The sequence below is a fragment of the Lagopus muta genome, chromosome 9 (genome assembly GCF_023343835.1).
Source record: "Lagopus muta isolate bLagMut1 chromosome 9, bLagMut1 primary, whole genome shotgun sequence".
Lineage (NCBI taxonomy): Eukaryota > Metazoa > Chordata > Aves > Galliformes > Phasianidae > Lagopus > Lagopus muta.
Window position 1 is genome coordinate 11310923 of NC_064441.1, and position 24096 is coordinate 11335018.

The 24096-nt window shown below is 48.0% G+C and overlaps 2 protein-coding genes across 3 annotated transcripts; both read right to left on the reverse strand.

Annotated features, from left to right (window-relative positions):
* Positions 1-66: 66 nt before the first annotated feature.
* On the reverse strand, positions 67-12384 carry PPP1R2 (protein phosphatase 1 regulatory inhibitor subunit 2). Of its 2 annotated transcripts, XR_007378953.1 has the most exons (8): positions 12195-12384; positions 8147-8254; positions 7628-7708; positions 7227-7330; positions 5726-5908; positions 4332-4540; positions 2759-2809; positions 67-1449 (listed from the first exon to the last, which is right to left on the reverse strand). XR_007378953.1 is itself a non-coding variant. In XM_048955490.1 (7 exons), the coding sequence occupies exons 1-6, from the start codon at positions 12350-12352 to the stop codon at positions 2805-2807; spliced, it is 639 nt and encodes a 212-aa protein (XP_048811447.1). In that variant the 5' UTR covers positions 12353-12384; the 3' UTR covers positions 69-1449; positions 2759-2804. The 2 variants fall into 2 exon arrangements, 1 of the variants encoding a protein (XP_048811447.1); XM_048955490.1 differs by lacking the exon at positions 4332-4540 and having other exon boundaries at positions 69-1449.
* A 737-nt stretch (positions 12385-13121) lies between these two features.
* On the reverse strand, positions 13122-16621 carry APOD (apolipoprotein D). The gene is made up of 5 exons (XM_048954768.1): positions 16496-16621; positions 15919-16064; positions 15530-15651; positions 14493-14581; positions 13122-14085 (listed from the first exon to the last, which is right to left on the reverse strand). The coding sequence occupies exons 2-5, from the start codon at positions 16039-16041 to the stop codon at positions 13850-13852; spliced, it is 570 nt and encodes a 189-aa protein (XP_048810725.1). The 5' UTR covers positions 16042-16064; positions 16496-16621; the 3' UTR covers positions 13122-13849.
* Between the last annotated feature and the right edge of the window lie 7475 nt (positions 16622-24096).

Consider the following 24096-nt stretch of genomic DNA (forward strand, 5'->3'; position numbering starts at 1 on the left):
ACGAGGCAGCGCTCACTGCTTTATTCACACTCAGTCTGGGGTTTCCAGAAAGCTCACACGTGAGAACGTGGGTATCTGTAAAATAACTTTCATTCCTTTATTCAAACGTCACATATACAGTGGACAAAAACATTTTAAAATAGATCCATATTTAATTATATGGATTTTTGCAACATATCAAATTCGGACTAAAATTAAGATATACACTGTATTTCATAACCAAGCTTAAGCTTAAGTGTGTACTTTGTGTAATACAGCCCAGGAACTATTCTGAGTACTAGAACATTCACCAGTCAAATTCCGTCGCTGTTTACAGCAATGTGGAGGTTCGGAGCCACTCCTTGCAAGGGCTCTACGACTGCACTGTAAACAAGTATTTGAATTAGGCAGTTTCCCTTCTGTATCCTTTCAAACACCCTTCACTGTACAAAAGCAGCTGCTCTACGTCTCACTGGATACAGAAAGATGTAGACCAGTGGTTTTCAGTATCCAGGTTACAAACCCCAAGTGAGATCATCAGCAGTTATCCTTATATAGAGGACAGAGTCTAAACACAGCCCATCTTCGGTCCTGATGTGGATTTCCCTCCATGGCTGTTCCTTTTCAGGTGCTAGCAGCACAGGCACTCTCCATGCAACTGGAAAAGACTAAAAGCGTGAAGCGAGCCCGAAGAATAACAGTTGGTGTGGTTTTAAGAAAAGAAAACATCCAGTGGAAGAGAAAGTGACAGTTAATTTCAAAGTTCAAGTTAGCACATTTCCAGTGTAAAACACTCCCTCCACCAGATGTTAGTACTGCCTCACAGTCAACAGCAAATAACCAATTCCAAACACTGCTCTGAAGAATTACACAACTCTTCTTCTAGAGTCTAGGAAAATACAAGTAACAATACACTGAAGTTTAGTTTAAGAGGTCAATATTTTATAAAAAAAAAACATAAAACTTGCATCCCTTTCTCAATTGCTTAACAAACCTGATAACTAGCTTGCTTGCCAATTTGATATATGCTGTACCGTTAAGCTCTTGAATCCCAAACTCTTCCATAAGAGATACCACACTTAGAGCACTGTCAAATAAATAGTGAAAAAACAGATACTGTCTGTGTTTCAAAGCATGAAGAGTAACAGTACATGATGCAAGATAATCAGCATTATACATACAGGGAACGCCATTCCGGTCGAACAGATTATGAAGCAGTATTCTCCATGAAATACTAGGCACAGGAATAAATCAATTAGACAGTTTTTTCCTGCCTAATGGACAAGTCTAAAATTAACAACCTTGGCAACACAACATTGTAACTGATATGCTTCTTAATATTTAAGAGCCTTATTTGCAAAAGTCATGAAGCAGTGTTTATGTTCGTGTCTCTGACAAGCAGTTACAGTTCTGGACAGATTTCTTCTATGCTGCGTGCTCTGCTTTCCAGCTGGTCATGAGTAGCATGTGCTGCATAAGAAAGATTACAAAAACAGTTAACTATTCACACTTGTTGTATATTTAAAAAGTAAACCCAAAGCATCACTAAAATATACTTCGGAAGTCACTTTTACTTCCTCAAAGATAATGTTTGCAACCTATTTTAGCAACTTTCAGTTTCAGAGTGCAGAAACCTTCAGAGCAATTATTTCACCCTCACGTTCTGAAGAAATAGTGCTATTGTTCTGCATACCAAACACCGACTGCTTGCCACCCCTGAAACTGAGATGATTTAACCCAAGACTTGAGAGATCAATTTGCAGAACTAACATACAAGGCTCCTGAAACACCAGTAAGCACAGCACCTTTCAGGTCAAGTTTCATTTCCAGATGAGACACTTCAAAACAAGATGAGCTAATAAATGAGGTAGCACAGTCTGATGCACCCTTCCACTCACAGTTTTGAAACAAAGAACATTAATAAGTCAGAGAAAAAATTCCTTACCAATTTTAAAATGAAAAATCCTACTGACTTCAGCTATTGTTTATAAATAAATTTGCTGCATAATACACAGATCAGAGAAAGCCATGTCTGGTCCTTCTTAAAGAAAGCCAGTTAGGCTTATGCATAGAATGAGACTTGGTTCTAAGTGCAATTTAACAAGCAAATAGCATGTCTGACAAGCAGAAATAATTTGCATATGTTCCCAGTCTTCTGACATAAGTCATTTTTATGGTGATGCTCACTATAGTTAAGAAAACACAACGTTCTGTCAAAGTCCAGCAGAACACACCCAGTCAGATGACAGCTAAGTGGGTCAGCAATATCTGAGCAAAGTTACCACAGCAATGAACGCTAAACGAACCACAAGCAGAGAACAGCAGCTGTACTGCTTGTCAGTGGATCTACTACAGATCACACCCTTGTACTTCCTGAAGAGAGATACTGCTGTGTAGTAGAAAACATGTCTGCATTGAAATCCTTATGCTCAATCTACACGTGGAACCTTTCCCTTCAGTGATTTCAAACAGAATTTTTAAAGGAAAGGTATTTCTGGAGAGGAACAAATGCCACTATTTTGCTGGCAAAGTCCATCACATTGTTCATGGAGTCATAAATAAGAGTAGCCAGAGAAATGCCACCGAAGCTGAAATGCTGAAGCAAGCAACCTTAACGGTCTACTTTAACCTTCCTGCTCCCCAAACAGCTTGGCTGGCAGAATCCACACGTACGAGATAAGGTACAGCTACTTAAGGCAAGAGAGGAACGACCCATCTGTTTAAAATACTTGGCAGCCTGAGATGAAAACAGCAGCATAAATGTACAAGCAGTTCTCACCATTACTGACTGGACTGGCCATCTTCATTTCAATCAGCAAGAAATCTCAGTCTGTAATTAAGAAGCGCAACTTAAATTAGCAGATTCTGTGGTACCTGATAGAAAACTTCTTAACATCCCATCTCAAGTCTGTAGCCCCTTCCTCAGCATAGATATAACAAAAAGGAAAATTTGCAGTCACCAGGACAGTACTGTTAGTTCTACTGGAAACCGAAAATGGTAAGAGGTAGAGGGCAGTCAGGAGCATTGGATAAGCGATGCAAAGAACCGTAAAGGGATCTTCATTGATTAAAACCTTCCAAGTGACAAGGGGGTCCCAAACTGCCCCCAAAACTTCTCAGGAGCCAGCAGAGCCCTACAGTCACAGCAGTTACCAAGAAACACCTCGTGTCACATCGCTGGAGTTATCTTTGGAACAAGGGAAGCCACGCTATTCTACTGGAATAAACAGACATTGCATGCCAGCTCTAACAAGTGGTAGCCACATCACCAGATTATCTCTGCAAATTCAGAAGTCAACGGGAAAAAAAATTATTAAACTGTACCTACAATACAACATGCAGCATAAAACAGATGTTTCCTCTGCAGTTAAAAGGAACGTGAGAGCTGTTAGTTTAACAGAAGGAAGCCAAAACAAGCCGTCACAAGAGTCAATGCCTGCAACACCCAACACACTGAGTGAAGGAAACTCTCTTCTGCTCTGTAAGAAAGCATTTTAAGACACAATTTTCAGTCAAAGAGCTCTTTAAAAGCCATCCAAATCAATTAAAAACTTCCCATGTAGCTTCAGAAAGATCCAAAAACATCCTGACACGCTTACAGTCCTAGGGAGGGAACTTCAGGAACAAGAACATTACCGACATTTGATCCACTTCCATGAAGGAAGCAACGAACCTGCAACAGTTCATGATCAGCAGTACAGGTTAGCAGTGAATCCAAGTAGCTAGTTTTAAAACTTGCTATTTGAGAAATGCTCCATAGCCAAAATAAATAAATAGACAAACAGTAACTAACTTTTGAGAGATACTTTAGATTCTTTAGCACACCTCGAATAAAAGGCAGAGAATAATCAAAAGTTACCATCTCAGAAAAAGTGATTCCAGTAAAATTTTGCCATTATTTAACAATTATGTTGCTGAACACTTATCAGCTCAATGTAGGAATTTCTTAAAGCATGGGCAGTGGCAGAAAACAGTTGTTTATCAACAGTTTTTACCAGATTCCACTGTCCTTAGAGCAACCTTGCCACAGAAAAATTGTGTGTAATCAGTTTGAGGGCATACAGTTTACCAGCCATTACAAAAGTGAGCCCAGTACTTGACCTGTGAAGACCTGATCAAATACAGAGACCAGAAGTTATGATAGCTGATGTAGAGATTAGGAGATAACAAAACACCAGGGCCTGTTAAGCAGAGTATCACAACAGAAGTGAAGAATTGAGAACCACATCAAATAGAGTATTTCTATATGCCACGTTACTGAGGTGAACCAGTGAGTTAACGGATTGATAAACTGGTGTGCAGTCATACTTAATGAGTCTATTGGCCACGAGTAGCCTAAAATTGATAGTTACCAGTTGTGGCTCAGAAGCTGCTTATGAGCCAAGGTGGAATGGACTTCAACAATAGAGATGGAAAAATACTGCAAAGGTGTGCCTTCCGTTCCCTGGAGAATGCAGCTGGAGAGCGGAGTTGCCTCTGTTTTACAGCACAGTGCAGACAGATGGCAGCTTCAAGCCACGGAGAAAGGTCATAATGTTGCCTACTGGAGTACTCCTTTCCCCTGGAGAGTGAAGTTCTAGTAAATAGCCATTATAAGGCATATGATAAATTACCAGAGAAGTTTGGTCCATGAATGGGTCTCAGACTCACGTACCAAAAGACCCTCTCAAAGCCATTATGAAGGCATGAGCCTTCCTGTCAGATATAGCGGGAGCAAACTGTGCAACCCACAGAGCTTAAAATATAAGTCAACCTGGCAAATCACCTTTCTATTTGGTGAAATTTAAACTTATTTTGGAAGAATTTCTAGTTCACAAGGTTATGAAAAGCAAATGTGAGCAAAGCTAAACCCATGCAGCATCTTCCCAAGTCTGCATGCTGTTCTAACCTCTTGTCGCCTTGCCAAGCAACAGATGAATGAGGTTTACAGATTTCAGATTCATCACCACTAGTCTCATAAACAAGAGATGTCTGGTTTTTTTAATGCCCAGAAACTTGTTCAATATGCTGTTCCAAACAGATGTGGGTACTCAACAGATGTAGTTATTCACCAGAAGGCCACCACAAAAATCAAACTGCTGTTATATAGTCCCAGAGAAAAGCTTAAAGATGGCAGAGAAGGCTCCAGAAACAGCTCCCAACCAAGGGTCCCAGACTTTCTTCCAGCAGCTGTGCTAAAAGGTTCACATCCCACATAGAAATTAATATTACTGTTTAAGGACAAAAGCACACTGAACTTTTAAACAGTTTTAAGTTATAGCAAGACAGGTAAAAGCTCATTAGATACACTGCTCTCAACAGGGAGGAAGCATTCAAGCTAATTTCCCAGTGCTGATTACAGCATGGGTTGGGAGGGGAGAGGGAAATACACCGTGACACAAGGACAGGCCCTCTCATGTGGCCACAGCTTTAAGCATCCTGTAGAGGACAGCTGCCTCTTTAAAAAGGATGCTGACAACTTCACTGCCAAGAGTCAATTATGCTGTGGAGACAGTACTGGCCTGAAGCAGAGGTGTCTGTTTTTCTGTTGTGCTATAACAAACAGAAGCCCAGACTAATTAACAACACTGATTGTTTTGGTATCACACTACAAATCTGCCTGTTAAGATAGCAGGCAGCACTGCACACCAAGCATTACACACATACTTCATTTTTCCTGCTTATTCTCACACTTGGATGTATTCATCCCAACAGATGAAAGGACAACCAACACCTACATGTGGCATCTGATCAATCAGCACCTCACCATGTTCGATAGCTTCTGTATTCATTGTTTCTACGTCTGGAGCATCACGCATCTCTTCATCTTCCTCCTCCTCCTCTTCATCCTCACCATGTAGCTCTTTTGCAATTAGCTGTCTTGCAAGTTTGATGTTTCGTCCTTCATTGTAGTGCATTTTCCTCTTCATTTCAAACTGTTTCTTTTTTTCTGTAGATAATAAAAACAAAAAGCCAACATATATATATTTATTTTTTAGTTCTAGTACCTTTTTTTATTTTTTTTTTTTTTTCAGAGAGGTACCAGTATCAAGTGCTTTGTAGGCTTGTTTTATTCCTACCATGAAACTGTATTGTTGATATGACCAAGCAATCCTTGTTCTTAAATGAGTTTGATTTTCAAAAAATGTAGTAATGAATGGAGTGGAATGACTGAAGGGCTCTAAAAAGAACAGCCTGCAAGCACGAGGAAGTCTGAATCAAGAGAAGCAAGTGGTAACGGTGTAAAAAACTCTGGAGTTTCACAAACCTTGTTTCTAAGGAAACTGAATGGCAAACCAAGACATACTGGTGGAACAGAAAATCAACTTCTGCACACATCCAACACGGCTCCTGGCCAGCCATCAAAAGCTAGTCTTAAGAGATACACCTGTCTAACACAGGCAGAAGAAAATATTCTTCTCTTCCCTGCAGCCTGAAGTTTATCTTTGCTTCGTACATCCAACATTCCCAAAGTAGATTTTATAATTAAACTCTGTTTATTGGTGACCCCAACACCGTTTTTCTCTTCCTCTGGAGTTGTGAGGTTATACACTCAACGTTGATGACAGGGGCCAGGAAAGATGAGAAGCACCAGCTAAATGACACGCACCTGAAACCTTAGAAGCTTTATTGTTTAACTTAGCTTTATTGTTTTCTAAGTTAATGTAACATTACTGCTCTGCTGAAGATGAGAAAATTTTGTTAGGAATAATTGCTGATATCCTGCTGGATCCATCCAGCAGCTTTGAAAATAATAACTGATTAAAAAAAACAACAACAACCAACCCAAACCCGTATATTTGCAAGCAATTAGTAGAGTCTTAATTGGAGCAGTACTCATTAAATTGTTACATCTACCTGAAGTACATTAAGTCATAATATATGTATTATATATGTAAAGAAGTAATACAATTAAGAAGTACTTCCTCAGCCCCAAAAGAGAAAAGCTTTCCATTTGGGAAGCCCAGGTTTAAGAGGAATTCCTGTACTTATGCTTGTTATGTTCAACTCCTCTTCACGTATAAATCCCAAACCAAACAATTCTGACTGAGCAACTGAGCTGCTTGTTTCTAATCTTTTCCTTACCCTTCAAAGACTACGTACCCAAATCACAAGATCTTTCTTAGGCAGTACTTTTTATTCAATAATCCTTCCTACTGAATGGCAGAAACTGCATGTATTAAAAAAAAATCCAACAAAAACCAACCAAAACCATGAATAATAATAAAAAAAAGCCACCCAAAAAAACCCCTCTGACTTATGCCTACCTCGTTCTTCAGGTGTTAATTCTTCTTCCTCCTCCTCCTCCTCGCTGCTTTCCTCTTGCCTCGCTATAACCTTGGGTCCTTTACCCTCAGCTGCAGCAGCCAGCCTAACGAAGATAAAAATACAATGTCATGAACCATCAAGTTTTTCATTGCATAAAATGCATGAAATTTCAGAACACTCATACAAACTTGGTTCAGTATTTTTGCTACACTTACTTATATTAACAATCTGCAAGAGATTTTAAGTACCAGAGGGACTATCAACCCAGAAATCTACTTAATTTGACAACAGCCAAAACTTGGCATCAAGATAAAAAGGAAACACCTTTCCAAAAAGCAAACCAACCCATAAAAAAGAACATGATCCTAACATTTAGTCCATTTTCCATGACAATACTTACTTCTTACTCAACACATCTGCTCTTAAGGGCTCATTTGATTCCGAATCACTCACTGCATCTTCATCATCATCTCCTACCATGCTTGGAATGCAAACAAAGAGAGCAGCCTTTATCAATTATTTGTTGTATAAATTCAATTGATGTAACAGTCAAAACATTACAGTGCTCAATTAAAAGACTCCTGTAATACTTTAAAAGCTTTCCAAATCTATTTCAATATTGATGAGTGACAATTTATATTCTAGTACATAGATGCTAACTATAAAAAACAAACGAGACATCAATTACATGAGTGAAACCTGAGAGATATGTACACCTTCCAGTACTCACAGACCTCCAAAATTTCACTGACGGTCCTTCTTGTAGCTGTAAGCCTTTACTTAAAAGCTTTGTCAATTCAAGTATGTTGCATATACTCAGTAGGATAGCACAGTCAGTAATGTGTCAGGCAGAAAGTCTACTTCACTGCAAAACTACCCTGTCACCTGCCTCGTGTCAGGTGGCCATTCAGAAACCTACCTGTGATAAGGAGTACTCGGCTCATCGATTTTCATCAGGCCATAATCTTTGCCCGCTGGGTGGTACGTGGCTATGATGTTCATTTCGTCCCATTTCTGAGATTTTTTACTGAAACAAGACAGCAAAGTGGTTTTGTTTTAATCCCCTAAAATCAGCTCATTCTGTTTGGCCACGGGAAAGGAACGCTGAGAGTGACTTTTGCCCTCAATTCTACACTATGGAAAAAAAGCACTGTTAAGGCTCGGGGGCACGTTTGAAGTATAAAGGTGGTTGTTAAGCACCACCTCACGCACACTTCTGTTGGGTCAGGACAAATCACCAATGTGAATTACCTTTCCCTAACAAGTCACAGTATCTAAATGAACCAGTGCTCACAGATACGTTCATGTACCTGTGCACATCTTCAAGAGACCACCAGTGCTGCCCACTCACTGCCCCATTAACCAGCTGCTCATTGCAAGTCACTGCAACAATCATTCCTCCTGTCATTACAGCCCTCAACACTTGATGCAAAGAAATAACCAACTTCCACTTCAGCACAGCTCAGTGAGCTGCCAGGACTGTCTGCAGAACCGCTGCACAAACAATAGCAACCAACAGACAACTTCCTGCAGTAAAACTAATTGGACTGAACAAGGTGGTTGTTAATACTGCCTTTGTCATCTTAAATTGGAACCATAAAACAGAACTGACTCACTGCTGTAACTAACCAAAGGGAGTTTCGTGCTCTATACAGCCAGCCACCAGCCATGCTGCTTAATTTAGGATTTCCTCAATTAGTCACAGAATGCATCATTTTATGTGTATTTGTAGAAACAAAAGCCTACCCAGACTGACACATGGAAGCCACAAGGGAAGCAACTGCCTTGTGGAAAAGTCCATGCTCTACTGGTCTAGAAGCCACTGAAAGGTTCCCTGGGCAACCTGATCCAGTGCCTGATTTAGTGACTGGCAACCAGTGCTGTTGGATCTTTGAGGTCCCTCCCAACCAAAGCCATTCTGTGAAAGATTTAGTCAACAGGACCTACCAGGTTCCACATTTTTCCTAAAGCATCAACACAGCCTTCCCGAGAGGTGGCCTTCTCTTAGATTAAACCAAGAAACATAATTCTAGAACAGCATCAAATTCCACTATGGATTTCTTTTCCCTGTAGGGGGCACAGTTGGCTGAAAGAACGTAGCTCACGTACTCTTACTTAAGTACAGACTGCTCCAATAACAAATTGCCAGACCTGACATCTGAACTCAGCCTCAGTAATACTACTGCTTTTAAGCGGAATGCCATCCGTACAACAAAACTGATAATGCAAAATTCCAAAGACAAACAAAGCTTAGCCTTCATGGAGAGCTCTCCATAATACGACGGAAAGAAACAGAAAGGATAAAAGAAATAGAAGTGGAAGAGCTGATGCAGAATCCTATGTGCCACAGACCTGTACCCTGGAACTGCAGACAAGTGAGCTGAATAACTTCAGCTCTTAAACTAACCAATGCCATAAGTTCCCATCTGAAGTTCCCTATCTATTTAATCACCTTGTGCAAACTGCAACACCAGGACTGCAAGCTGAGCAGACAGAACACGAGTCAGACTGCCTGCTTTGGTGGAGTCGTGAGCTCCACGATGACAAAGCAAGAGCTCCAGTGTAGGAATGTCCGCTACTCAAACCTGCCTCGTGAAGGTTCTAAAAACCACTGTCTCAACGCCAGCTGAACAGCTGCTTCAAGCTCCTGTGATTAACGTACCACAAGCACGTGGTTACAGGGAGCACGTGAGAATTTTTACTAGCCATAGCAGCTGGATGATGGCACAAAGGGCAAGCTCAGGTAGAGAGGAAATATGACAGATGGGAGACGGTCCCACCCACACCTTAGTGCTCACTGCGCTGCCCACAGGACACCCAGGTGTAACCTGCACCAGTTCACAGCACAGTACCCAATCTGCCTCATATACCAGTCTGGAAATTAGATGGTCCACAGCTAGCAATTCAGGAACTCGCAAATGCAACATGGAAGGAGAATTTAGTGGCCTGTTTTTCACAGTCGTGTATTTAAACTTACATTTCAACACAAAAAGCCTTGGCTGTGGAACACACCCCAAAACACAACTTAAAATTCAGCTGGGAAAATAATGATCACGAGCAACAAAGAGACAAGCATGTCATCTCATCCCTTGGTGGAAAACAGCATCGCGGGAGGGTGACTAAGTGCTCTAAAAACACACACCTCCCTTGGCTGCCTCCAATTCAGCGTGCTTATGCATGCCATGGCAGCCTAGCATTAACAACAAAGCTTACGACTATCACCACAAAACACTTTCTGCATCCCTTCAGAGGACCAGGTTCATATTTCCTTATGTGAAACAGACTCTTCCTTAGTAAAATCAGATTTAAAAGATGAAACATTCCACAAGTATTCGTTCGTATTCTTTCACGCCTTCAAATGTCTAAATCACTTATTCTAATACCACAAGCCAACAGGTCAGAGGCTGCAGCATTACTCAAAGGAATACACCTCCTAACTCCCTCACTCCTGCCAGTTCCAACACAGCTACTTGCAGGACTACCCAGCAAACAGGGCCAAGGAACAGCAAAATACAGCCAGCTACTTTGTACAATGCCATGTCACGTCCTACAGAAACTCTACCAGGAGTGTGAAGGCAAAAAATACTTTCTATCTGGTTTGCCAAGAACGTATCTCCCATTAAGCCATCATCTCAGCCCTTCAGATGCTGTCCCAGTGATGTCTCAATTTTGCCAATTTCTCTCTTGAATCACACCTTCATTAAGGATATTACCATCGCTAGCAATAGAACAAGGCTGATGACGAAAGTACGAGAGCTCTTCTGAACACGGTACTTTGAAAGATGACAGCTGACACAATGAGCTCCTTTATCTACAGCTATTTTTAAAGGCGTTCAGATTTGAATTTCAATGCTAGAAAGAAGCAGGGAGGCTGCTGACAGACATGCACTAAGAAAACAGAGGCATTAATTTATAAACCCGTTTTTTAGTCTTAAAGGAAAATAACTGCAGTATTGCTTGCCATTCTTTCAGAGTACAAAATGGTGCTACTTCTGACCAAATAAAATCACTTTAATGAAGAGCTGCCATCCAGAAAACAACAGCTGCACACAGCCTAACATTAAATATCCTATTCTGATCTTTTCAGGAAATTTTCTATTGCAACGTGCCAGGTTTAGACAGCGTACTTTAACTTGCAAGGCAGTTCCAGAATTAACCTAACGATGCATTTATTGACTCTCATCAGAAAACAAGCAACAGAAGATGGAGTCCTGCTCACTTAACTGCAGTACCAGCTATCCCACATACTCAGCTCAGCATCCTGTACTCTAACTTCTGCTCATCCTGCAGGGTGGCAGAAAAAAGACTCCAGAAAAATGAAGCTGAGGCTCCTAACAGCCAGTTTTACTTTATGCCTGCTGTCAGTCAGTTTCTTGTCCTTATATTAAAACTAGGGAACAGAAGGAAAACATTAAAAAGGGACAACTCGTGTGTAGCACATTCTTACTTACATCTGATTCCACTCCCAAAGCCATCACGTCACTGCTTCCATTGCAATACTTTCTCCCTGGAAAGTAGGAGCCCTTAGCAGGCAAGAGAGCAAACCAAAGGTTTTCTGTCCTACCTCGCAGACTCGGACTGTATTAATGACTGTCCAGCCGAAGGGGAAAGGAATTACTATGCTATAGAGAAGACTACGCGCCCATTTTATTTTATTTCATTATTATCCCTCGCCTCTCCTCGCAATACCGGGGTCTCAGATTAGAAAACTGTCTGAAACCACGTTATAAATACGGCAGCCTGGGAGCGGTGCCGGCGCTCAGACTAACGTTGCAGCGTTACGGCATCTCCAGGCTGTTCTGCTGAGCGCCAGAGCCTCCCCTGCGCTTCAGCCCTCAATGCCCTCATTGCCCTCAACGCTCCGCGCTCCCCGCAGCGCCCCGCGCAGCGCCCCGCTCCGACCCGCCTCACGGCACAGCGCGCTCAGCCCCGCGCCGCCACCCCGCCGGCCTGGGCGCGGCCCCCACCCGTGCTCGTCGTCGTCGCGGGCCGGGCTGGCCTGCCGGGCTCCGGACCCCGCGCCTCCCGCGGACTGCTTGCCGCCGCCCTTCTTCAGGATGCCTTTGATGGGCGCCCGGCCCGACGCTCCCGCCGCCGAAGCGGCCGGCACCGAAGGCGCCTCCATGGCCGCGCCGCCTGCCGACTTCCGGCCCCCGCCTCGGCCCGCCCCGAGCCGCATCGCGTCAGATCCGCCGGCGCCGGACAGGCAGCGCTGCGCCTTCGCTGCCGCGCCCCCTGGTGGTCGGAGGATCGCCGCTGTCCTGCCTGCAGCGCTCCTGCGCGACCGCGGTGGGGCGCCGTGCGCCGACGGCGAGCTGTTGCGCGTGCACGGGGCTCCGGCACGCGCGAGGGGCCTCGCGCACGTGCCCTGTCGCGGATGGCGATTGGTGTCACGTGGGGCGCGGCCCGCACGGCCCGTGTGCGGTTTCTCGCAGGAACGGCTGACAGTCATCCCACCTCTGTCTCGTTCCTGTCCCCGTCCATCTCAGAGCTGGGCAGGGCAACATCACGCCAGGCTGGGTGAATGCTGCCTTAGGAACTGGGGAGACTGAACCCCTGGGGAGAAACGAAGTGATCTGCCCCCAAATGTCACCCAGTGGGAAGCGGCCTTGCGGCTGTCTGCATCCCCACGTGTCCCTGTGTTACTCCGAGGCTGCAGGGAGAGCCTGGGCTGCACCATAGGGTTGTTGTGGAAGCACTGAGAGCTGTGAAGGGTGATGGCATGAGCACGGCAGCTGCATGCAACCCTACACGGCTGTGGGGTGCAGCCCAGGGCACCCAAGGCCAGGGGCGGAGGTGGGAGGCAGGGGCTGGCCGAGCCCCTCACAATCCAAGGGCTGCATGAAGGCTGCAGTGGGCTGGAAAGCGCCGCAGGGAGGCACAGAGGGCCGGGAGCAGGTGCTTGGTTTTGTTTTTAATGAGTTGCTTTGGTGCTATGCGAGCAGAGCTGCAGCGGGAGTGAGGTGCTGAGCAGGGCAGCTGTGGAAGAAGGACAAGGCACATCGTAGGCAGGACCTACTATGAGCTGTGCATGAGAACACGAGGTGCTGGCCCTGGGGCTCTGCAAGGCCTCACTGAGGGCAGCTGGGGGCTAATGCAGACTGTGGGAAGGAGCTGTGGTAAGGTTCTGGGCATTTGGAGACTTCCCAGGCTTTAAATACAAAAGACCAAATCTGAATTCTAGGGAGGAGATCAGATGTGGCAGCAACCTGCAGAGAAAGCACACTCAAAATGCCTGGCCCCAGCTGTAGCACTGTCCCCTGTGTTCCCAGCAGGCCTAGAAGCATCAGAACCTAAACTAGGTTCATGATGAGTCTCCCCTGCATCTCACAGCTTTTTGCATCCACGTGCTGTGGGACCCGTGGCAGCAGCAGAGCCCCATGCCTGCACATCAGTTGCTGGTTGTCTTCCCCCATCAGCTTGCAGTCAGCCACACTGCAGAAGTCAGGTGGGGTGAGATGGACTGGGAGGAACAGCGACAGCGGGAGTGACACACAGAGTGCCGGGGCTGGCAGACTACTGTGAGCGAAGGGATCATTGCTTTGCTCTCTTACACAGAAACACTACTGACTAATAAGGGAAGCGACCCAGTTCAGAGCTGGCCTGCTGTGCATGGCAGCAGTTACATCTCGGCGGGGCAGTTGAGCTGATCCGTGGGCATCATCTTGTCGGTGTCGATCTTGTAGGACTGGAGCATGCTCTTCAGGTGCTCTACAGTGTCTGGGTGCATGTCGGGAGTTCGGGACATAATCCAGGCGTAGTCAAAGTGGAAAAGCCAGAGGATGTTGGTGCAGGAGTACACCAGCGAGTAGTTCTCGTAGTCAGTGGAGATGACCCAATATGGTGCAGAAGGCATAACTGGGGAGAGAGGCTCGGTTACACTGGGAGCAGCCACTCCTGCACAGCGGGTGGCCACAGCTCAGACTTAGAGCTGCCCCCGCTTTTGCTGCTGCCGAGCTGTGAAACTGCAGATCTTGTTGACAAACCCCATCAGGATTCCTCGCTCTGCCCAGAGGGACCCAAAAATGCCACAAAGCCCTGCATGGGAAGCTGTAGCAGGGGAATTAACACCATGACCCAACTTGCTTGCCCAGTCGTCTGGCAGTATGCTATCCATACTCATGTGCCTCAGGCCCCTGCCTGCTCTGAGCCCCATGCCCTCACCCCACTGTGCTGCCAGGCCCCAGGGCAGGCCTGGCCCTTACTCTGTGGCTCTGCCCCTCTGCTGCGAGGGAGCTCAGCCTGCTCACATCAGCAGTACTTACACCAGTTGAAGCGGACGCCCAGCTTGGCCGGCTCCTTCACATCTGTGTGCATGATTTCTCCTTCAATTTCATTTATTTTGCCACTGGAACTAAGGGCAGGAGGACACAGGGAAGAAATGGTATCAGCCATGCTTGAAATCATATTTCAATTTCCTGACTTTGTGGGCAGGACGTTACCCCTCCAGATACCCTTGCCTACCAACAGGGGCAGACCACTCCTACTGCCTGTGGGAGCTGCTGGCCTGCAGGGATGGGGGCCAGCAGCACCCAGGACACACCAAAGATGCAGACCTCCCTGCGCAGGACAGGCAGAGCCCAGCACCTTATGCGGTGTGTCAGGGCTTGCCAGACCCTGCTGCTTGTTGTGTGTTCACCTCTGTTTAATCACCTGTGTTTTTTCCAGGTCAGCACACTCTTCCACACACCAGTGGCCCGCCCCTGCTCGGTGAGCTGGGGTTTGTTCCACTGCAGGTGCTGAGCACGGCCCTGCTGGCAGCAGGCTCTGCCACTTGGACACCCATCTGCTAATTGCCTTTATCCACCACATGCCTCAAGACCTCCACGCTGCCCGTGGGGCAGGAAAGTTTCACTGTTTCTTGTGAAACAGGAACGTCCAGGACAGCAGCGCACGGCCCCATTGGCACGCCGCCTGCATCCCACAAACAGCACACAGCTGTTTGCCAGAGTGGGAGCTGCAGGGACAATGCGGTGCAGCCAGAGAGCAGCATGGGCACAGCTCCCCGCCGGCCACAAGGTGCCTGGTGCCACGCTGTTGTTCTTGTGAGGCAGAACAAAGTCCGCATGCCATGCCAGGGACCGAGGGGACGGCGCATCCCCCCTGCTTGCTCACGCGCTCCTCCTGCTACTGGCACTCCATGGCACCAGGGCTAGCACAGAGCCTGATACATCAACATCTGTGTTTGTTCCTCCCCCAGCAGCCAGAAACAGGGGATGTGGAGAAAAATCACCCCCTAGGATAGGAGGAGGGGTGGTGGAAGCCTCACCAATACAGGCATGGCCTGCACACTGGCACTTACAGCATCTCCTTGTTGATCACTTTAAACTTCCCGTTCTCCTTCAGAGAGTAGTTTGCCTGGACACAGCTTCCTTTCTCGAAATTTGAGGGCAGCTTTTCTATCTCGTACCATTTTCCCAAATACTGAGAAAAGAAAGTCAAGAGAGAAGCTTGGAGCACAAGGACTGGAGGTGGAACGGCTGAGCCCACTGGGTTTATGTGAGCCACAGGCACTGCAGCAGGGTGGCTCCTCCTGCACAGGGCTGGGTTGGACCAGGAGCAGGGCACCATATCACTGCTGCCATTGGGCATCCAAGTCACCACCAACCCATATCTGAGCACTGTGCCACTGCTCCTGTGCCACCCAAACCCCCTCACTGCCTGCTGTGAGGCTTTAGAATCACTTCACACCTTGTTGATATCGAAGTCCTGCTGCACTGGTGGGTCTGGGCATGGTCCCATGTGGAACATCTGTGCGTTCCCCAAGCCGAGGAGACCGAGCAGGACTGAGAGCTGCACTGCCGTGCCCAGCATGGCTGTGCTGGTGGGAAACAGACCTGGGAAGGAGGAAAAAAGCTGCATTTGGTCCTGAGAGGTGACAGGAAGGACAGCGCAGCTTCAGGTGCTGGGGTGCTCACAACTTCATCAACACCAAATGAAGTGTGATCTGACCCCTGCGAGGTGTGCTGTGAGGAGGCAGAGGGCACGTTTCCTGCAGCACAGCCCCCAGCCCCATGCCCCAGGCACCATGCAGCATCCTTCGTGATGTGCTGACCAGTGCAGAACCGGATGAGACCTGTGCCTCCCACCCCACATAGATCCAGCACCAGAACCCTGCCCACACAGTCTGGGCATGGAGCTGCTCTGCGTCCAGAAAGGAGCGGCAGTGGCATTTCCCCAAGTTTTGAAGATGAGCCCAGCCTGCCTCCAGCTGCAGGGCATGGCCTCTCTGTGGACAAACACAGCATCTCCTAGGTCGTACACGTACCTTGGCTGATGAGACACAGCGATGCTCCGCGAAGGACCAGGTCCGTACAGAACAGCTCTGCAGGGAGATCTCCACCCCTCTTTTTATAAGCGAGCCAGGATTCTCATTATTCAGCACCAGCACAAGCCACTCCCTGGCCTTGGACGTGTTTTACTTTGCGGAGCGCCGGTCGGCTGCCTTGGATCCGCGGTTGGTATGGGGCCAGGGATGGGCCGTGCCTTGGCTGCTCACCCATGCAAACAGCACCCCTCGTCTCTGCGCTCTGCTCCCTGCTGCTGGGCAGCCCCGGCCGGCCGCTCACACAGCCCTGTGGCTGCACACAGCGGGAGGGAGAACCCGCAGCCCTGCCCTGTTGCACTGGCCCATCACTGTGCTCCTGGGTGAGATGTGACCGTCCCGTCTCGCACAGAGCCTGTCCCCTGCCCCACGTCCCATGGACCCTTGGTGTGCTGAAGGGCACTGAATGGGGTCTGTACTATGGCGTGGTGCCACCCCATGGCCGACCCACAGAGGGGCCTCCTGCTGGGGGGAGCACTGGCTGCTCACAGCCACCTCTGTGCGGGGTCTGCCCAGTGACACAGGCTGGCAGTGTGTGCAGTGCTTGTGCAAGGCAGCTCCCAGCCATCCTGGTCAGACCCAGCGCACAGGGAGGATGAAGTGCAGGAAGCACTGCAGGAATGCTGAGGAGCCGCAGGGTCTTTTGGCAGTTTGTTTTCCAGACTTGTCTCATCCCGAATGAAAGGTGTCAATGTAATTAGCGGTGTGCTGAGCTGACAGCCCTTCCAACAGGTGCCCGGCAAATGGCTCTGACAGCAGCGCAGTCATCTGTGCATCCGCCAGGCCTGTACGTTATGCAAGGAGCTGGGTGGCAGCCAGCTGCCCCGTGTGGTTAATTGCTGTCTTTAAAACCTTATCTCTGCTGAGGCTTTCACTCTGTGTGCACTTACATGTGTGTGCACATCCTAGGGATCCCCTGGCTGCTCACATGATGCCCCAAGAGCCACAAATATACCTCCCAAAAAGCCCATGCAGGGACAGTCAGGCCATGATGGGCCCCTTCAGGTGCACTAAGACAGAACCAAGGTGAGCTGACAGCCGGGTCCTGGCTGCTGGGCTGCCTGGTGCCTGGGCTGTCCCTCTGTATCTGCCCGGCCACACAGAGCCAAGGGTCGGGGGAAGCTGAAGCTGAGCCTCCCGAGCAGCTTAATTGCAGGGTGCAGAGAGCTCATCTCCAGCTGGCGGGTGGCTCCTGGCCCGGGGCAGAGGAGGGAGGCACATCAAAGAGCAGGAAGCTGGGGCAGGGCTGGGAGCACAGGAAGGAGGAGAGGTGGGGGGAAGCCGAGCCCAGGGAGAGCAGGAGGTGCCCGGAGCGCTGCTGCAGGAACGGCGCCTCCACCCGTGTCTGGGTGCCAAAGCGCTCTGACCAGATGCTGCTGCCCGCTCCTCACTGTGCACCCCAGGGATGCCAGCTTAGGGCGGGAGGCAATGGAACCCCTCCTTGCACTGAGAGCCTGAGGCAGGGAGGGGTCTGCTCCAAAATGCCGTCTCCCCCGTCCCCCTCTGCCATGGAGAGCGCCGCAGTGTGCACACTGACTGTGGTACTGGTTAGAAGCTCCACATGGAAGTGCTTCTCAGGGAGCACAGGATGTGGTGGATGCAGGGCTGGATGGCTCCTGGGGCTGCTGCTTGTGGCAGGGTGGTGGAGCTGCCCTGGGATTTTCAGTTGCAAAGGATGGGAGAGCAGCTGGAAAAGCCTCTGTTGGAGGCACTGCAATGACCAGGAGCTCAGCCTCTGCTGTGGGACACCAGCAGCTCCTGCCTCAGTGCTGGAGCAAGAATGTCCTGGGGCCAGAGCAGAGATCCAGCACAGGGACAACACTGTGGCTCTTCCTCATACACAAGGTTCCTTTCTTCCCTTTCTCTGTCTTCGCCCCTGCAAGTTCATCTGGAGTGTTTTTCTACCTCCTCTAAAGGAAATGTGGTTTTGGGAAGGCCAAACAGGCCAAAACATGCACTGAGACAAAAATGAGCCCAGAGGGAAAAAGGCAGAGAAAAGAAGGGCAGGTGGGAATTCTTCTCCGTTTCTAGGAGTGGCAGAAAGTGCTTTGAAATCTGTTTGTGCAAAATGCTGTAAAAATTCCAATTACAGTTATAGAACCAAAGGAAATAAACAAGCTCTGGAAGCCAGTTGTGGCCTCTGGGATGGAGGAATGTGGTCCAAGGTGACTGCCTGAAAGATGTTGTGATTCATGTGTGTATATTAGTGAGTAATTTTCCACCTCGGAAATTATCCAATTACATATTCAAAACACAAGAAGGCAGAGAGAGATTTAAGGAGTTGTAAAACTGAACAAGATGTTATTATGCCAAAGCAGTCCTGGCGGTGAAGGTTGCCCTGATCCAGGTGGGCAAATCCCTGGGGAGAGAAGTCAGTGGGGTCCCTCCCTGCCTGATAGGAGAAAAAATGAAATAGAGCAAATTAAAATAAGGACAGAGAGGCATAGCCAGGCAATCTCCTCAGACAGGACTGCATTGCTGAGGTGGCAGCACTTCACCCCTGTGGACCAGAGCTCAGGTACCGCTTGATCCCAGCCTTCCAGCCTGACCCAGAGGTGCCCCGTACCACGCTGTACACTGCTAAATAAGGGCCAAAAAATGTTTATTTTGCATTTCACTGCTGCGTTATCACTCGCTGTGCTGGGTACCAGGCACAGCGTTGTGTTCAGCCCCACTTGGAGGAGCAAGGAGGGGTGCTGTGGAGGACTCCTCCAGGGCCATGCAGCAGCTTCCAAGGCTGTGCTGTGCCACACCACATCATGTCACAGGGGTCAGCGCTTCAGCCTGGCCCAGGCACTCCTTCCCACACACATCCACTTTTTGGCAGAGTCCCTCAGTGGTTCCCAGCAAACTGAAGCATTTATCAAATGCTCGTCCAGCATACTTGGAGCTGTGGTGGGACTTTGCACAAGCTGCAGATCACTGCAGCAGAGGTGATGGCTGTGCCCTGAGTGGCTGCAGTGAGGCTGCTGGGCTGGAACTCCTCTGCCTCAGTGCAACACAGGCCTGAGTGTTCCCCGGCTGGAGCTTACCCTGTACAGAAAATAAATAGCATACATTCTGCACCCAGTGCTCTGGCTTTGTTTCAATCCACAGTTAGGCTTTGAAATAGCACAGAGATACCATTCATGGTGAGCTTTGTACTGGTCAGGGGATTTCAGGAATGATTAATTCACTTCTGTAGCGTTGACACATAAGTCTGGAGCAATGTCTTCTATTCTGCTACAAAAAGTGATTCAGCTGATGGAAGAGGTAGCAGTGATTTGGACATCAGTTATAGCAACAAAATAGATTTGGTTTTCCACTTTCTAACACCTTCCAGACAGCAGCAGAGGTGTGAGGAAGCTGAGCACAGGCAGAGGGAGCTGCTCGGACACCTCACACACCAGCAGCAGTGCCAGGAGCAGAGCTGCTGCATCTCAGTCTGTGTTACAGCATTAAAATGGAGCAGCTCTTCCTGGCCTACATGCCTAAATGCTCACTTTACAATCAAAGCAGCTGTTTTCTTCAAACTCACCTGTTTCTACTTTCATCAGTGTCTTCACACACGGTGAAGGAAGATGGGTCAGGCTGCTCTGGCTGTGTGCTGGAGCTGCCAAGGGAACTGCCTGGTCCTCCCAGAGAAAGACACGAGGCCAAAGAACCTGGCACAGCACTTGGGGGTGGACAACCTTGCAGGTGCAAAGCAGTGCTGCAAACCCCTAGGCGGTGGGAGACAGAGACCCGCTCTGCAACTGTTCTGCTTGCAGTCCGTGCTGGGAGATGAACCCCTCGAGGGAAGTGAAACTATCCACCCTGAGAGAAGTGAATCACTGCACAACAGACATGACAACCACACCTGACCATCGGTGCCTGAAGCTGCCCCCTCCCAGCCAGGTGATGCTGTCATGGCTCTGAGCAGGTGATGTGCACGCAGGGGTGGTCAGACTGAAGAGCAGTGTGAAAAACCATTCGCTATATCAAGATGCTGCCAGAGAAGGCATTGCACCATTGGGCCTCTGGAGCTTCTATCAGGGAAGAACTGTTATTCCACATTGTTCTAGGTGAAGGCACAGCTGTGCTATGTCCCCGAACACACGCTAGGGAGAATATGATCTGGCCATGTTGATAACATCCCTGAGGCTCTTCCAGCTCTGCTGAGAATTACTGCACTCCACCTGGCTCTTGGCCAGGCCCCAGAGGTGGCTCTGGCTCTGTTACAAGTTCTCATGCTATTTGTAGCATCTCTCCCACCCCCAGCACTCAGGCAGCTGGCTGAGAAACATGCTGTTATTGGTTTGTTAAAAAGGCATTTCTCAGCATTGTGGTTACAGAAGAAGCTGAAGACTCGCTTTTGAAACCCCAGTCAGAAAGACAGGTGCTTCTGCTGCTGGTGTCTTGCTATTTACAGCGTCATTGTGTCCAGAGCAGCCCAAGGCTAGGAAGATTAAGACCTAGGACACACGGAATGGTTTTGAATTTGTAAAGCACAAAATGAGCCTCCAGCTGAGATGCGCTGGGTGGCACTGTTGCAGTGGATGCAGCTGGGCCAGCAGCAGTCAGTGCAGGGCAGGGCTCAGCAACCTCACAGAGCTGATGTAGCTGTTGTAGTGATCTTGAGTACAGCCTTCTAACCTTCATTTAACATGTTGAACACTTTTTTCTTTTTCAGATGGTAATGATGATGTTCATCTTTGATCTTTTCTGCGTGGCGGTTTAACCCAGTGGCTCCTGCTAGCAGTGGGTAGGGACAGCACGTGAATTTACAGCTTCTGCATCTGAAACCCTCAGCCCTGTTTCCTTGCCAGAGCGCATGAATTTATTTGTCTAACCTCAGTCTTTCAAACTGAACTTCACTCATCACATAAGTGGGAGGCCACAGCTGCCTGCACAGTGCTGCACTTCAACACTGAAAAATGATGTGGATGAAAAAGTTTAAAGATGGAGGTTCTTTAGTCAAGATTCAGTACAGTCTTCAGATACATAAAAAGCAGTTATGAATGGAACAGGCTCCTCTCTGTGTCTCCCACTGGTGGAGGAGATGTTTGAGGGTTGAAGTCAGGAGCCCTGGGTACCCAAGTCCCCATGTAGACCTTTGAAAACGGGACTGCACCACAGCAACAGAGGTATGGTGCTGAGGAGAGCAGCCTTGGGTAATGTCCCTGCTGGTTTCAGGAACATTGCTGTGTGTGAGAATACTGCCATCACTGGCCTCCTTCCCAGTAATGTTTCTGGCAGAAATACAGCTCCTCAGCTACAGGTTCAAAGCCAGATATGCACAAAGGGATCTTAAATCCAGCACCCATCCACCTCCATCCCAGGTATCGAAGCAATAGGCTCCACAGAGTGTTGCCAACACGAGTTGGTCAGATGCACGCTTTGGCCAGGAGAAAGAGTATCTGTTAATTTGGGCCTGCTTGGCAGGGCAGAGCAGCTCGCATCCCTTGCCCTTTGTTGGTTTTTTTTGGCAGTGCTCAGTAACCAGACAGTGCCTTCAAGGCCATCATTTGGAAGGAAAGTGGCACATAGAAATATTCCAATTGTAACATTATCTGAGAGAAATTACGCACCATTGCCTATGAACACTTCTCCAGATGCTGGCTGTTCTCTCAGCCAACAGACTGCAGATTACCATTCCAGTGCAGCAGTTAACATTTGGTATCACTCAGCTCCTGACCCATTCTGCAATTGTTTGAACTCCCCCAGACATACAAGAACAGCAGACCTAGAGTGTCATTCATTCCCAGCTGTGGTAACAACTTCTGAAGCCCAGAGGAAGAAGCATGCATTCTTATTCTCTGTGTGTCTCCCTGTACAGCTAAGCACATACAAGACCATCAATGAGGGATCTCCATAGCAACTTCTTGCCTCTGCCTGAGATGAACTGCTTCCTCTGCAGCTCTTGCTGCTTAGAAGCTTTCTGGTTTCTCTGGACTTATAGAGATCTTTATTTACTTACTTTATCTTTATTTACTCCACCCCCAATGAACCTCACCCTGTAAACTCTCTCCCTGTGCTGCCAGTTGAGGATTCATGTTGGGTGTAAGCCAAATACCACGGGTTCTCTGAGGTCAGGGACACACACTGAGATTTGTCACTATTCTGGGTCTTGCTTTGTGGTTCAGACAGAGAGATCCTGGAGCTATTTGGAGCACCCAGACAGATACACAGCGCTCATATCGGCGGCTGCAGAAGTTCCCTTGCTGTGTTAAGTTGGCCCAGAGCAAACACGACATGTAGACGATCACTCCTTGGCTCCCAGAGGCATCATAGAGAACTAACCCCATGTGAACAGGAAAACAGAACTATTTTGCAAAGACTGAAGGAGCTGTATGTCTTAAAGTATCATGAAGAACACGCAGGAAAAGGCAGGACTGCCATGGTCTTAGCAGCTGGCCATTTGTAGGAAAGCCACAGCCTCCTACTCCTCACGGGATACCAGAGCAGAAATGAGCAAGGATCTCTATGGGATATCACTTAGCTTCTGATTTATCTGTCCTCCAGGCTTGAAGGTCATTCTCAAAAGGAATTAAGCTTTCTTCCCTATTACTCATTAGCAAGACAACGATCTCCCTCAATGACTGCATAATGCAACATGCTACAGTGATCTAACTGCCTCAGGGAGCAGATTTTAAAACCACGTTTTCTCTGGACAGCAAACAGCTGCTGGAAGATGGGAAGGGACCTGCTCAGTCAGCTTGGCTCTCCCCCGCTGGATCAGAGCTCACGTACTGTACAGAAACATCTGATATTGCTCTTCCACGTCAGCACTCTCACCCCCAGCCATCCACGCAGAGCTCCCAGCAAGGCAGAAATCAGACTGGGCTGTGGCAGCTCACCCGAGCACTTCTGAGAGGGACAGACCAAGGGACTGGGGCTCCCGTGCTGTGAAATCCTAAATCCTAATGCCGGCTCTGACATGAGGTCCTCGCATGGCCTTGGGCACTTTTTGGCTTGCAAGTCTCAGTTCTGTCTGTAAGAAGAGCTAATCCTTATTACCTGACAGCTGTAGCATTTGGATTAATTACATGGAGAATGCTGAGGCAATGAATAACGTGCATCAACACTCTCTCACCAATGTCACTTGAGGGAAACCACATAAAATACAAACAGTGGTAATGTGTGCTTGCAGAGGCCTTTCTCTGGCTGCCTTTTGCTAATGAAACACAGGGCCTGTGGAACTGTAAGTACACTGCTGGTCTGGAAATGGCCTTCGCAGCACAGGCAGTGGGCTTGTTGAGACCTCCCTGAACTGGATAGCTGAGAGACCTAAGCAATGGCAGCCCAACTTAAGAGGCTTTTTGCTTTACATCCAAGACTGAACACAAACAGCCACCAGGTGCAGCTCCAAAATAGGGATCTTCTGAGGAACCTTTTCTCCAATTGCTTCTTCCCTTCCACTCATTCTTACCAGCAGTCCAGACTGGGAGCTGCTGGAGGAAGGATCTCATTCCTGTCACTGCCTTAGTACAAAGCCACCTTGCAGAGAGGAACTGGCCTGGTAACTGAAGCCATTAACTTGAAAAGCAGCACAAACTTCTCACTGCCCCTTTCTCCAAGTAAAC

Bases quoted from the DNA above. Each gene is read 5' to 3' on its own strand.
- APOD (XM_048954768.1), bottom strand. From the start codon at position 16,041: ATGCTGGGCACGGCAGTGCAGCTCTCAGTCCTGCTCGGTCTCCTCGGC. The intron at 15,652-15,918 runs GTGTGAAGTGAT...TTCTTTTCTCAG, and splicing joins AGGACTTCGATATCAACAAG to TATTTGGGAAAATGGTACGA. The intron at 14,582-15,529 runs GTAAGTGCCAGT...TCCTGCCCTTAG, and splicing joins GTGATCAACAAGGAGATGCT to TTCCAGTGGCAAAATAAATG.
- PPP1R2 (XM_048955490.1), bottom strand. From the start codon at position 12,352: ATGGAGGCGCCTTCGGTGCCGGCCGCTTCGGCGGCGGGAGCGTCGGGC. The intron at 8,255-12,194 runs GTGGGGGCCGCG...GTCTTGTTTCAG, and splicing joins CGCGACGACGACGAGCACGG to TAAAAAATCTCAGAAATGGG. The intron at 7,331-7,627 runs GTAAGTATTGTC...TATCTTCGTTAG, and splicing joins GCAGATGTGTTGAGTAAGAA to GCTGGCTGCTGCAGCTGAGG.